The sequence below is a fragment of the Microcaecilia unicolor genome, chromosome 9 (genome assembly GCF_901765095.1).
Source record: "Microcaecilia unicolor chromosome 9, aMicUni1.1, whole genome shotgun sequence".
Lineage (NCBI taxonomy): Eukaryota > Metazoa > Chordata > Amphibia > Gymnophiona > Siphonopidae > Microcaecilia > Microcaecilia unicolor.
The window spans coordinates 75,348,495-75,364,165 of record NC_044039.1 but is presented as its reverse complement, the minus strand read 5'-3'; the positions used below and the strand labels follow the sequence as shown (position 1 = coordinate 75,364,165).

General features: G+C 42.1%; 1 protein-coding gene across 6 annotated transcripts in view; it reads left to right on the top strand.

Annotated features, from left to right (window-relative positions):
- PRR5 (proline rich 5) overlaps positions 1 to 15,671 on the top strand; it is a 652,413-nt gene that overhangs the window by 503,744 nt on the left and 132,998 nt on the right. For all 6 annotated transcript variants that reach the window (XM_030214308.1, XM_030214307.1, XM_030214309.1 and 3 more), the window contains one exon: positions 2,326 to 2,417. In XM_030214308.1, the coding sequence (XP_030070168.1) occupies positions 2,326 to 2,417 (92 nt within the window). The remainder of the gene's footprint in view (positions 1 to 2,325; positions 2,418 to 15,671) is intronic.

Sequence of the window (15,671 nt, the reverse complement as noted above, 5' to 3'; positions counted from 1 at the left end):
CTTTGTTGCCTTGGCTGTATGTTTTGGGTCATTGTCGTGCTGGAAGACCCAGCCACGACCCATTTTTAAGGCCCTGGCGGAGGGAAGGAGGTTGTCACTCAGAATTGTACGGTACATGGCCCCATCCATTCTCCCATTGATGCGGTGAAGTAGTCCTGTGCCCTTAGCAGAGAAACACCCCCAAAACATAACATTTCCACCTCCATGCTTGACAGTGGGGACGGTGTTCTTTGGGTCATAGGCAGCATTTCTCTTCCTCCAAACACGGCGAGTTGAGTTCATGCCAAAGAGCTCAATTTTTGTCTCATCTGACCACAGCACCTTCTCCCAATCACTCTCGGCATCATCCAGGTGTTCACTGGCAAACTTCAGACGGGCCGTCACATGTGCCTTCCGGAGCAGGGGGACCTTGCGGGCACTGCAGGATTGCAATCCGTTATGTCGTAATGTGTTACCAATGGTTTTCGTGGTGACAGTGGTCCCAGCTGCCTTGAGATCATTGACAAGTTCCCCCCTTGTAGTTGTAGGCTGATTTCTAACCTTCCTCATGATCAAGGATACCCCACGAGGTGAGATTTTGCGTGGAGCCCCAGATCTTTGTCGATTGACAGTCATTTTGTACTTCTTCCATTTTCTTACTATGGCACCAACAGTTGTCTCCTTCTCGCCCAGCGTCTTACTGATGGTTTTGTAGCCCATTCCAGCCTTGTGCAGGTGTATGATCTTGTCCCTGACATCCTTAGACAGCTCCTTGCTCTTGGCCATTTTGTAGAGGTTAGAGTCTGACTGATTCACTGAGTCTGTGGACAGGTGTCTTTCATACAGGTGACCATTGCCGACAGCTGTCTGTCATGCAGGTAACGAGTTGATTTGGAGCATCTACCTGGTCTGTAGGGGCCAGATCTCTTACTGGTTGGTGAGGGATCAAATACTTATTTCCCTCTGCAGAATGCAAATAAATTCATATACTTTCCACAATGTGATTTTCCGGATTTAATTTGTGATGTGCTATCTCTCACTGTTACCAATAACCTACCCTTCAATTATGGGCTGCTCATGTCTTTGTCAGTGGGCAAACTTACAAAATCAGCAAGGGATCAAATACTTATTTCCCCCACTGTATATGTAGATTATGAAATGCCTTATTCTGCGTTCCTACTTATGGAAAGTAAGCACTTTCGTTTATACCAGTGCTTTTTTTGTAGCATCTGACCGAAATTATTTATAATGAAAAAAATCTGGTGATATTTTTCTCCTATACTGGTATAATATTTTCAGTGATGCCTGTTTATATGTGCCATGGTTGGTATAAGGGGTGTGGCTGTCATAGGGGCGGAGCTATAGGTGGTGGCCCCGTCCTTAATGAGTACCGGTACCTTTTTTCCTACAAAAAAAGCACAGATTTATACCAATATTAAGTGGTCATGCCTAGATTGGAGGGGAGTGGGATTGTGGAGTATATGTTTAATACTGGATGTTTAACACATTAGAATGATTGCTATTGGAAATGGAAGGTCATAAAACCCCAGACCACCTATATGTGCAAATGTTTCCTTTTTTTATATTGTTAGATTGTCTGTGGTATACATCTTGTTTTGTTCTGCAGTGTTGGTTATTGTATGATGACATTTACCTCTTTGACACTTATTTGTATTTTGTTGCATTACTTTAATAATAATAAAAAGATTTTTCATATAAGTGATCCTGCCTACATTCAAGGTGTGCTCACTGCCACATATGCTATATTTTATAAAGACAAGCAAACACCTACTTTAAAAAATAGCGTTTACATAGATGCCTTGTTGTATAATTCACTCTAAGGGGCCCTTTTACAAAGGCGGTTTAGGCTTTACGCGCATAAAGCACGTTCCAAAATGAGACTACCATCACGTTACCATGTCCCCCTGGTGGTAATTTCAGATTAGCCGCGCACCCATAATGCCTGGATTATGTATGTATTTATTTCCTCCCACACGCGGCATTTACGGCGATAATCAGCAGTTGGCATGTGCCTACCGGTCACCACGCGTGTAGCACATGAGCCCTTACCACAAGATCAATGGGTGGCATTAAGAGCTCAGGCCGGTTTTAGGCGCATGCTGGTTTCAGTTTTACTGCATGCCCTTTTCCCACCCCATTTTTTTAAAAATCCCTTTTTTGCAGACGTGGTAAAAACTGGCCCAGCGTGCGCCCCAAATACACGCCTACACTACTGCAGGCCACGTTTTACTGCGGCTTAGAAAAGGACCTATTAGTGATTCAGCCTTCAATCTGTGTTAAGGAAATTGATCATGAATGTCCTGTAATTTCTCTTTTGTGTTACAGGGCAGAAACTGCTGGATACCTTAGCTGAAACATGGGATTTCTTCTTCAGCGATGTTTTGCCAATGCTCCAGGCTATATTTTATCCTGTACAGGTAAAGAACACTTTATACCTTCTATGCAGCTATTCTTGGACTACAAAAAATATATATTATCACAGCTGTGTAGGATAGTTCTGGGTTTCTTTGTTTTCATTTTTCCACTTCCAGATCTTGTATCACTGTTTCACATGTATTTACCCACTCGACCGATTATGCCAAGACAGGGTTACAAAAATTGCATAGATAATAGAAATTGTACAATAAAATGAACAATCAATATGCACAAAATAGAAGAAGAATGCAAAACATCATGTATAATAATCAATCCTAGCCCTTAAAATTATTCTCAAATAAACAGAAAAGTTTTAATACCTTTACAAATTCTAATAAGTCATCAATCTGCTTAAGAAATAAAGGAATACTATTCCATAAAAAATCCAAAGAGCAAGAATGTGCCTGCTTTTGGGCACACTCAAGTTGGAAAGAATTGGCAGAGGGGAAGAGAAAAATATTTCTCGTTTTGCGAGTGTAAAGGACAATGAGGTATATAGACTGTCAGTTCCTTCAAAACATATTTAGGCTCTGTCCCATGAAAAATCTTAAATGCCAAAACCAGCAATTTAAAGGCACCAAGCTTCAAGACAGAAAGCCAATCTAAAGATAAGAGAACAGGAGCAATGTGACAAAACTCAAACAACAGCATTTTGTACCCATTGAAGTCTCGTAAGATGGCTGGCCCACAAATAGTGCACTGCAATTGTTAATGCACAAAATCACAAAGGCATAGACCAATTGAGCAAAATCAAGTGTAGAGAAATAAAAATGAATCAAGCAAAGCTGACAAAGGTAAAAAAAAAAAAAGAGAGAGAAACTTATTACTCAAGAAATATGAGATTCAAAAGAAAGTCTAGCATCCAGGTCAACTCCAAAACTATGTACTTGATCATTGTCCAATATAGTGGATCCATCCCATAGTAAAACAGGATGAGGATAAAGAAGAGGGAAAAAACATAGTCTGCTATTGAGATAGACATAGGGAAGCCATTGCTTGCCCTAGGATTGGTATCATGGAATGTTGCTGCTATTTGGGTTTCTGCCATGTGCTTGTGACCTAGATTGGCCACTGTTGGAAACAGAATTCTGGGCTAGATGGACCATTGGTCTAACCCAGTATGGCTATTCTTATATTTATTTATTCACTTCAGTTATTGGAAAAGTAATGGAAGCGATGCTGAAGGAAAGGATAGTGAATTTCCTGGAAGCCAGTAAGTTGCAAGATCCGAGACAACATGGTTTTACCAAAGGGAAATCGTGCCAAATGAATCTCATTGAGTTCTTTGATCGGGTGACAGGAGAATTAAATCAGGGACGAGCTGTAGACGTAATATACTTAGATTTCAGCAAAGCTTTTGACACGGTTCCCCACAGGAGGCTCTTAAATAAACTGGATGGGCTGAAGATAGGACCCGAAGTGGTGAACTGGATTAGGAACTGGTTGACAGACAGGCACCAGAGGGTGGTGGTGAATGGAATTCGCTCGGAGGAGGGAAAGGTGAGTAGTGGAGTGCCTCAAGGATCGGTGCTGGGGCCGATTCTGTTCAATATATTTGTGAGTGACATTGCCAAAGGGTTAGAAGGTAAAGTTTGCCTGTTTGCGGATGATACTAAGATCTGTAACAGAGTGGACAGCCCGGAGGGAGTGGAAAACATGAAAAAGGACCTAAGGAAGCTAGAAGGATGGTCCAAGGTTTGGCAATTAAAATTCAATGCAAAGAAATGCAAAGTGATGCACTTAGGGAATAGAAATCCACGGGAGACGTATGTGTTAGGCGGGGAGAGTCTGATAGGTACGGACGGGGAGAGGGATCTTGGGGTGATAGTATCTGAGGATCTCAAGGCGACGAAACAGTGTGACCAGGCGGTGGCCGTAGCTAGAAGGTTGTTGGGCTGTATAGAGAGAGGTGTGACCAGCAGAACAAAGGGGGTGTTGATGCCCCTGTATAAATCGTTGGTGAGGCCCCACCTAGAGTATTGTGTTCAGTTTTGGAGGCCGTATCTTGCTTAGAATGTAAAAAGAATTGAAGCGGTGCAAAGAAAAGCTACGAGAATGGTATGGGATTTGCGTTACAAGACGTATGAGGAGAGACTTGCTGACCTGAACATGTATACTCTAGAGGAAAGGAGAAACAGGGGTGATAAGATACAGACGTTCAAATATTTGAAAGGTATTAATCCGCAAATGAACCTTTTCCGGAGATGCAAAGGCGGAGGGCAGACTCAAGAAAAATGTCAGGAAGTATTTTTTCACGGAGAGAGTAGTGGATGCTTGGAATGCCCTCCCGCGGGAGGTGGTGGAAATGAAAACGGTAGCGGAATTCAAACATGCGTGGGATAAACATAAAGGAATCCTGTTCAGAAGGAATGAATCCTAAGGAGCTTAGCCGAGATTGGGTGGTGGGAGGCAGGGATGGTGCTGGGCAGACTTATACGGTCTGTGCCAGAGCCGGTGGTGGGAGGCGGGACTGGTGGTTGGGAGGTGGGGATGGTGCTGGGCAGACTTATACGGTCTGTGGCAGAACCGGTGGTGGGAGGCGGGGCTAGTGGTTGGGAGGCGGGGATAGTGCTGGGCAGACTTATACGGTCTGTGCCCTGAAAAGGACAGGTACAAATCAAGGTAAGGTATACACAAAAAGTAGCACATATGAGTTTATCTTGTTGGGCAGAATGGATGGACCGTGCAGGTCTTTTTCTGCCGTCATCTACTATGTTACTATATTTATTCCAAATTGACTATACCGCTTTAACTGTCAAGCAGAACAAAGTGGTTTACATGCTAAGAAAAAAGAAAAGGAACTACAAAAATAATAAGAGCATATCACACAAGATCAACAAAAATTGATAGTACAAACTTCTTGAGGCAATGGTGCCAGACCGATCAAGTACAGTAGGATAGCATTGTTCAAAAAGCGAAGCCTTCAATAATGATTTGAACTTCCTTAATGTAAGTTCTCTCCTTAAATATAGGGGCAGGGAATTCCACAGTACTGGAGCATTAAAAAAGAAAGCTCTATGCCGAGTACTCTTCAATTTTGCTTGATAGGGGCCTGGTAAAACTATGTGATGGTCATTTACAGATCTCAAAACCCAGGCTAGAGAATACAGAATAGTCAGTGTTGATAAATATGATGGTGTACCTTGATGAAAAGCCCAAAATGCAAGTAAAAGAACCTTAAATTGGACATGGTATACAACAGGTAACCAATCAGTGCAGATGTAACATGATCCAATTTACGCAGGTGACATAAAAGTTGACTAGCCATATTTTGGAGGGTCTGATACCTTTTAAACAAGGCTCTGGAAACTCCCGAATAAACACAATTACAATAATCCAATCTAGTCATGAACAATGCTAGAATCAATGAATGGAAAGCATCAGTGTTAAAGAAAGGTTGCACTGTATGCAGCTGTTTCAGAAGTAGAAAACCAGACCTACATGTAAAGATACTTACAGTTCAAAAGAAAGACGAGAATCAAGGACACCTAAGTAATGGTTGAATCCTAACTCCTAGCAATGAAAGTACTTCAACAGGGTTGTGAGATGGCCAATCAACCAACAGACCACAGTTTTGTCACTATTTAAAACAAGTCGATGGTCCAGTAGCCACTTGGCTACCACTTCTAGATAACGTTGAAGAAGAGATAAATCAGGAGAACAGGGATCGGTCTTATACAAAAGTAAAATATTGTCAGCATAAATATGAAAAGAAATAATACATTTTGGAATAACAATAGAAAGCGAACTGGTAAAAATATTAAAAAGAAGAGGCGAAAGAATAGATTCCTGCAGCACTCCACACGATAGTGATCTTTCTGAAGATGTATGTTGATTGAAGATGACCTGAAAAGTACGATCCGAAAGAAATTACCTAAACCAAGGCAAAACAGTATGAGTGATACCTAAGGTCTGCAGTTGAGATAACAGTAATGTATGATCCACCAAATTGAACGCAGCTGATACATCGAGAGAGACAGCTTAAGTAACTTACTGTTGGTCAAGAGAAGTGTAAAGTTTGTTGAGAACTGATAAAATAGTTTCGGTACTGCAAGAAGTTCAAAAACCAGATTGTTCTCATCATATATCTGCTCTTGGTTCCTCAGCTATATGGTAAGCCGTATTGTAGAAAATCTTTAGCATCATATCTATGTTAGTTGAATGTTCTAATACATGCTTATTAGGTGTATCATTAGTATTATTCTAACATTGTATTATATCTCTGGTATTTGAATTCCAGTGCTGTTAAATGTGTATATTTTTTATACTGTTTCACGGTAGTTCTATTATTAGGTTTCAATTTACTGTTTTCAAGTTTACATCATTTATTGTATTTAGTTTATTCTTGGTTATTTTTACTATTGTTATGCTGTTAACAAAAGTGTAAGTTTTATGTTAAACTGTACCTGCTGTACACCAGGTGAATCTCTTCTTAATGGCGATTAATAAATTCCAGTAAAGAAATAAATAAATTGACGATGGTGCAGAACTATTTTTTCTCAACAAATTGGCTAAGCTGGAGGAAAACTACTTTCTCAACCACTTTTGACATAAAGCACAAATTAGAATGGCCAATAATGGAACGGAAGAGACAGATCTGAAGAGGTTGTTGTTTTTTTAAAAATGGGTCGAACCGAAGCAACTTTCCATGCAACAGGAACTTGTTCAGTAATCAAGCTAGAGTTAAGTAAAATAAGCAGATATGGACCAAGATTTAAATTGGAAATTTAATCCAAGAAGAGGGAACTAGGTCCAGCTGACATGACATACAGACTTATTTTCGAAAGTGATCGCCGGCCATTTCCCGACATAAATCGGGAGATGGCCGTCGATTTCTTAAAAGCGGCGAAAACGGTATAATTGAAAGCTGCTTTTTTGACAGCATCACCGCTTTCCCGTCGCCTTGCCGACGAAAGTTCAAGGGGTGTGTTGGTGGCTTAGCGAAGGCAGGACATGGGCGGGCATGGGCGTGGCTACCAGATGGCCAGCTTTCGCGGATAATGGAACAAAAAAAAGCGGCATTAAGCAGTATTTTGCCGGGTTTACTTGGTCCTTTTATTTTCACGACCAAGCCTCAAAAAGGTGCCCCAACTGACCAGATGACCATCGGAAGGAATCAGGGATGACCTCCCCGTACTCCCCCAGTGGTCACCAATCCCCTCTCACACTAAAAAACACAATTATAAACATATTTTGCCAGCCTCTATGCCAGCCTCAAATACCGTACCCACCTCCATGACAGCAGAATGTGTTCTATCCTCTGACAGCCTTTCCCTGGTTGTGATGTGGCTCTTGGGTGAGTGTGACACCTTTTCTGTTAGGTGCACTGCAGAGTCACATCAGCAATTCATTGTGGTGGGTGTAGGGTAGTGGGCTCTACTCCCATGGTGCTTTTCCCCCTGCTAACTGGGTCAGAGTGTGCCCTGATTTGTTTCCGGTAGTCCATGAGGTAGTGGCCATTTTTGTAAGCCAGTTTTAGATCCCTTTCATGTGTTAGCCACGTTACAGAACCTAGTTCTTACCTTGAATGTTGCTGAAAGAGGGCATTGTGCACCATTCTGCCAGCTCTGACCTGCTGCTAATCTCAGTACCAGGGAGACTCGTTGCCAGTGGGGCACAACCTCTGATCTGCAGTTAACTGTGAGTAAACGTGCTTATTCAAATAAAGGACTTTTTCAAAGAGATTAGTCTTCAGGTGTCAACTGGTGTGCCAAGGTTATACAGCAGCAACAAGTCCTAGAGGCCTGCGTGTATGCAGGTCCCTGTAGCACTTTTAGTAGGTACCGCAGTGCACTTAAGGCAGGCGGACCCAGGCCCATCCTCCCCCCACCGGTAACACTTGTGCTGGTAATGGGAGCCCTCCAAAACCCACTGTACCCACATGTAGTTGCCCCCTTCACCCCAAAGAGCTACGGTAGTGTTGTACATTTGTGGGTGGTGGGTTTTTGGGGGGGGATTGGGGGGCTCAGCACCCAAAGTAAGGGAGCTATGCATGTGGGAGCTTTTTCTGAAGTCTACCTCACTGACCCCTAGGGTGCCCAGTTGGTGTCCTGGCATGTCAGAGGGGGCAGTGCATTACGAATGCTGGCTCCTCCCATGACCAAATGCCTTGCATTTCGCCGGGTTTGAGATGGCCGGCAGTTTTTTCCATTATCGGCAATCTGAACCCCGGCGAACTCTGGCATTTGGCCGGGCTAAACCGTATTATCGGAAAAAAAAGATGGCCAACCATCTTTTTCGAAAATACGGTTCCGGTCAGCTGTTGCGCCGCCACCAAAATTGATCGTCGGCGATCTGTTTCACCGGCGACATTCGATTATGCCCCTCATAATGTCTTACCTAAAGATGTTAATGATTGTTGTTGAAAAACAGACCAAGATGCAGATAAAACGCAATCAGATGGTTCAGAATCTGACCAGTCTAAAGTATTTAGAAGAGAAGAACAATTTGCTTCCAGAAAAGGTTTTTGCAAAAGCTGAATTTTATCAACAAAGAAATCAGCCAAATAAATTGACTGCAGGAAAAGAAACAGCGTTATAAACCTGAAGATTATGAGAATTCTAGCAGAGAAATATAACTGCTTAGCTTTTTTAAAGTGATAAAACTACAGTATCTCTCACAGCAAAGATGTAAATCAGTCGCAGATCTAATTTTCCTCCAGCATCAATCTGCCTGTTGGTATTGACGGTTAAGAAGGTGCAAATCACTGTGATACCAAGGTTGTTTAACAGATTTAACTTCAGACATACTCTTCAAGGGAGCTATCTTGTGATATGCAGCAGTAAACATTGCATTTCATGCCAAGGCCTGGTCATACAACGTTAATAATTCAAAATCAGAGGGAAAATAAGAAGCAAAAGATGGAAGAGCAGAAAGATTGTCTTCATATGAATGTTTATATTGACGCAAAGGTAATAATGGTCAAGCTAATAGAAAAATGAATCAGGATACAGGTTGTCTGGAAGAAGAATGTAAAGTGAATGATAATGAAGAAGGAGAAATTACTAGGCCAAGTGTATGACCAGCATGATGTGTTGGAAAGGAAATCCATTGATGTAAAGATAAGTTAGAAAGAAAAGAAACAAAACATGACAATGTGGATTATCAGGCTTATTTTTAAAAAAGAAGGGCGCCCATCTTTTGACACAAATCACAAGATGGGCATCCTTCTCACAGTGTAACCAGATATTAGCAAGTAAATCAAGAGGCTGGAGGCAACGGATCCAAATCAAGAGAACTTTATTGCTAGCAGTGACGCAGCTGAAATTTTATTTATTTATTTATTTATTTATTTACATCAATTTATATACCGTATCTTATTGCTACTGCAAGACAGAACGGTTTACAATTTATAAAAAAAAGCAGTACAATAAGTACAAATTGGACAAACATTAGAACTCCAATCATTACAGGAAAGCACAGCAAACCCAACAAACTAGCTACATAAGATGAAAACAATATAACTCATGATTAATACACAGGAGAACACTGCAGATACAAAATTAAATACATAATATAATCTACACAGACAGATAATACAGTTTTGACTTAGTATATATTACAGATGCCCATTTATAACCTTTCTTCCATTATTCTAAATTCTGATCTACATACTCGATAAAGTAGAAGGTTTTCAAAAGTTTCCGAAAATGAAAGTAAGATTTCTCAAGTCTGATCTCTTTTGGAAGGCCATTCCAAAGAGAGGGAGACAGATAGAAAAAAGCCGAATTCCGTGTAGATTCCCATCTAGCCCTAGCAAGAGGAGGAATCACTAACCTGTTATCTGTCAGGGATCTAAGGGTTCGTGTGGCAGTGTAAGGAATAGTTAGATTTGACAGATAGTCAGGATTTAGTGTATAAAAGGCCTTATGGGTCAAGACTAAGGCTTTAAACTTAACTCTTGCTTCAACTGGAAGCCAATGCAGTTGATGTAGCAAAGGTGTTACTCTGTCATCCCTCCGGGCCCTACAAATCATACGTGCTGCAGTATTCTGTATTCTTTGTAATCGCTTCAAGCTAGCTTGGGTGATCCCTGAATATATGATATTACAGTAGTCTAAGCGTGAGGTAATATAAGCAGATGTCAACGTTTTAAGGGAATCCTTACTAATTGAATTCCTAACTGACCGAAGTCTCCTAAGATGGAAAAAAGATTTTTTCACTACATCAGATATTTGTTCCTCGAAAGTCAGAGCAGAATCAATTATAACCCCAAGGTATCTAAAAGATTTAACTGTAGGGATATTCTTGCCAAATAGCATAGGTACCACTGCTGGACATGTGCCCTGTCCTACTATCCAAGATGTTATAGTCTTATCTGGATTTAATACTAATTGATATGTTGTGAGCCAGTCTGCCACTTTATCCAGACAAATTTGTAGTGGTGTAAGATCCATATTAGATGGTTTAACATAATGTATAAGAAGGAAATCGTCCGCATAAGAATAAAAACTAATACCCATTGTTTGAATGAGAAGTGCCAAGGGACTGACATATAGATTAAACAGTAATGGGGACAGGACCGATCCCTGTGGAACCCCACATGGTAAGTTGTATTCTGTAGAGGACGATTGCTGCTGAACTACTTTAAATGACCGTTCGGTAAGAAAAGATATAAACCATTTCATAATTGTCCCTGAAATGCCAATCTCACCTAGTCTATCAAGAAGTAGTTTATGATTAATTAAATCAAAAGCTGCAGATAGATCCAGTGAAACAACCAAGGCAATATAGCCATGTTCTAGTTTTGCATGAATCTCACTTAACATTGAAGTCAGGATAGTCTCTGTGCTATGGCCTTTCCTAAAGCCCGATTGTCTAGGATGTAGCAAATTTTTAGAATCTACATAAGTTTGCAATTGTCTAAACACTATTGTCTCTATCACTTTGGATAGGAACGGAAGATTAGAAACTGGTCTATAATTGTTGGGTGTTATAGGATCTAATGAGGGCTTCTTCAGAATAGGCTTTACTAGCGCCTCTTTTAGAGTAGCAGGGACTATCCCTTCAGAAAGACTCCGTACGATGATTAAATACATAAACTGTTGGATTTCTAGCGTGTGGTTTTTCAACCATGCTGATGGTATGGGATCCAAGGAACTGTAAGTGGGTGAAAGACCTGCAACTAAAGTATGCAGTGATTCCACAGATGGGAGTTCAAAGTCTTGCCAGGGTACAGTTAGTTGTGAATTTGAGGAGTTGTCAATATGACTGATCCCTGATACCCTTGAGAATTGGGCTCTTAGATTCTCAATTTTAGTACTGAAAAACTTTGCCAGAATCTCGGAATCAAGAGCAGGAGATTCTCTGTTTTCACTAGTCGTAGTTGTCAAGCATTTCATAATGTGGAATAACTTTTTCTGTGAACTAGCAGCTTCCTTTATTTCTTTGGAGAAGTAGGTAGTTTTAGCAGTTTTTAGTTGTGTTAAATAATATTTTTGGCACTGCTTACATTTCTGTTTAAATTCTATAGTTCTATGCTTCCGCCATTGGCGTTCAGCTCTACGTATCTGTTGTTTACATAGTTTTAATCCTGGATGGTACCATGGTTGAAACCGTTTTGTACCTTTAGTAATTATTCTTTCTGGTGCAATATCTTCAAGAGCTACAGATAGAACTTGATTCCATGTTCCAATTTGATCCTCTATAGGAAGTGTATCAAAATTCAATGGGAATTTATCCGCTAGAGAAGGTAAAGATGACGTGTCAATTTTTTGTAGACTCCTTGTTTTAATATAAGTAGAATTGGTATTATATAACAACTGTGGTACAGATAAATAAAACTGAAGAAGGTAGTGATCAGACCATGATACCGGAGTTAATACAATTTTTGAACATCTAATTTCATCCAGTTTATGTGTTATTATCAAATCTAATGTATGTCCAGCAGTATGGGTTGATCCATCCACATGTTGTATAAGATTGATATCTCGTAAAAAATTTAAAAATTTTACTGAACGTGGATTAGATTGATCATCTATATGCACATTAAAATCACCTAGTATTATAAGATTTGAAAACCTAATCGTGGCATCTGCAAGTGATTGATATATGTGGTCCCACCCCACTGCTGTAGTGGAAGGAGCACAGTAATACAGTAGTACATGAAAAGTGTAACTAGCAGTACAAAATTTTAGCAGTAAAAGTTCAGGGTATGAGAGTCTATGGTCATTGATTTCCTGAACCTTAAAATCAGACTTAAATATTATAGCCAGTCCACCTCCCTTTCTCCCTGTACGTGACGAATAGCTAACTGAATACCCTGGTGGTAGACATTGAAAAAGATAAGATTCTTCCCCTGATAAAAGCCATGTCTCAGTAATAGCAAATAAATCAAGCTGATGCAATTTACAGAGATCTAAAATATAGGAGAACTTACTCTTGAGAGATCTACAATTAATTAAAGCTGTAGACAGCGAGGAAAAAGGAGGGGTGATATCGGGGACTCTGTTATTAGATAGTGTAACAGATGTTAGATAGCGTGGACTATTAGATCTCCTAGAATAGGCAAGTCTCTGATTAGTACGCCAACTCCAATGTACTGGAATATATGCTGAGTCCTGCATGCCTTTAGATGTTATCAAAGAAGGTGAGTTGGAATTCCAGAGAATCAACAAAATAAAAATAAGGAACATCATTAGTTCATTAGGAACCAAGGCCTTGGCCTCTACATAACTTAACTTTCCTAATTTAATTCCTAAAGCTCAAAAAGCTATAAATCCCAGCGTCGCACACCCCAAGGAGCACAACTAAGGAGCGCACCTGCTCCTCAGGTGCGCTCCTCCGGCGCGCACCCGACGCGCGCGCCGCAGCGGCACGAGCGCCGCAGCTCTTCAGTTTAAATAGAAAAGTTCAACTTGCTTTTTTGATTGGAGGCGGAGTTTCGCGGGTCACGTGACCCCGCCCAGAAATCGTCGGCAGGATGGCCCCAAGTAGGAAGGTAAAATTTTTTTGATTGGAGGCGGAGTTTCGCGGGTCACGTGACCCCGCCCAGAAATCGTCGGCAGGATGGCCCCAAGTAGGAAGGTAAAATTTTTTTGATTGGAGGCGGAGTTTCGCGGGTCACGTGACCCCGCCCAGAAATCGTCGGCAGGATGGCCCCAAGTAGGAAGGTAAAATTTTTTTGATTGGAGGCGGAGTTTCGCGGGTCACGTGACCCCGCCCAGAAATCGTCGGCAGGATGGCCCCAAGTAGGAAGGTAAAATACTACTAATGCCTCCCACACTATCAGCTGAAGGATCAGGGCTGTCTCTGGAGGGGTCGTTTTCTTTCCATTCCTCCTTCTGTTCTCCATCACACCCTTTCATTCTCTTATTCCCAAATCCATCATCTTTCCCTTTGAGCTCTACTTCCGCAGGCCTCTTTCTTCTTGCTTCCTCCTAGTAATCCTCAGGCTCTAGGTGTTGCAGGTTCCCCCATCTTCAGTAACACTGCGTGCCCTGTATCATTTGACACTAGCATTTATAGGCTTTATCAGCAGTCATGCGCATTGAGTTCACAAAAAGATTACACAGAAGTCAGGAATCGAAACTTAACACACAGTTCATTTTCATTACACAGACAAAGGATTATACTAATGAGCATATGGCAGAAGGGAAAATCTGCACAAGCTATAACCGTTATCTTATCTGGTTGCCATAGCATCCTGTTTGCAAGCTTCTGCAGTTCTGTCTGCAGTTCTGTTAACTATTACAAGTACAGCTTCTTTAGCAAAAACACAATAGAGTGTCGTTTACAGCAAAAGCTTAACCCTGAATCTCCAGTCTTTGTAAAGCTGCCCCCAACAACAGGGTCGCCCAAATCGGCATAATTGAAAGCCGATTTTGGGCGTCCTCAACTGCTTTCCGTCACGGGGACAACCAAAGTTCACTGGGGCGTGTTGGAGGCGTAGTGAAGGCAGGACTGGGGCGTGCCTAACAAATGGGCATCCTCGACCAATAATGGAAAAAATAAGGGCGTCCCTGACGAACACTTGGATGACTTTACCTGGTCCTTTTTTTCTTACGACCAAGCCACAAAAATTTTCCCTAAATGACCATATGACCACCGGAAGGAATCGGGGATGACCTCCCGTTACTCCCCCAGTGGTCACTAACCCCCTCCCACCCTCAAAAAATTTTTTAAAAATATTTTTTCCAGTCTCTATGCCAGCCTCAAATATCACAGCAGTATGCAGGTCCCTGGAGCAGTTTTAAAGGGTGCAGTGCACTTCAGGCAGGTGGACCCAGGCCCATCCCCCCCTACCTGTTACACTTGTGGTAGTAAATGTGAGCCCTTCAAAACCCACCACAAACCCACTGTACCCACATGTAGGTGCCCCCCTTCACGCATAAGGGTTATGGTAGTGGTGTACAGTTGTGGGGAGTGGGTTTTGGGGGGCTCCACCCCCATCCCGCTCTCTGTTGGAGTTCCTCAGGATCTGTCCTTAGACCCCTTCTTTTTTCAATCTACACCTCTTCCCTGGGCTCCCTGATCTCATCTCATGGTTTCCAATATCATCTTTATGCTGACGACACCCAGCTTTATCTCTCCACACCGGACATCACTGCCGAAACCCAGGCCAAAGTATCGGCTTGCTTATCCGACATTGCTGCCTGGATGTCCAACCGCCACCTGAAACTGAACATGGCCAAGACCGAGCTTATTGTCTTCCCACCCAAACCCACTTCCCCTCTCCCTCCACTCTCTATCTCAGTTGATAACACCCTCATCGTCCCCGTCTCATCTGCCCGCAACCTCGGAGTCATCTTCGACTCCTCCCTCTCCTTCTCTGTGCATATCCAGCAGATAGCCAAGACCTGTCACTTCTTCCTCTATAACATTAGCAAAATTTGCCCTTTCCTCTCTGAGCACACCACCCGAACTCTCGTCCACTCTCTCATTACCTCTCGCCTTGACTACTGCAACCTACTCCTCACTGGCCTCCCACTTAGCCATCTATCCCCCCTTCAGTCCGTTCAGAACTCGTCTGCGCATCTAATCTTCCGCCTGGACCGATATACTCATATCACCCCTCTCCTCAAGTCACTTCACTTGCTTCCGATCAGGTACCGCATACAGTTCAAGCTTCTCCTACTAACCTACAAATGCACTCGATCTGCAGCCCCTCCTTACCTCTCTACCCTCATCTCCCCTTACATTCCTACCCGTAACCTCCGCTCTCAAGACAAATCCCTCCTCTCAGTACCCTTCTCCACCACCGCCAACTCCAGGCTCTGCCCTTTCTGCCTCGCCTCACCCCATGCTTGGAATAAACT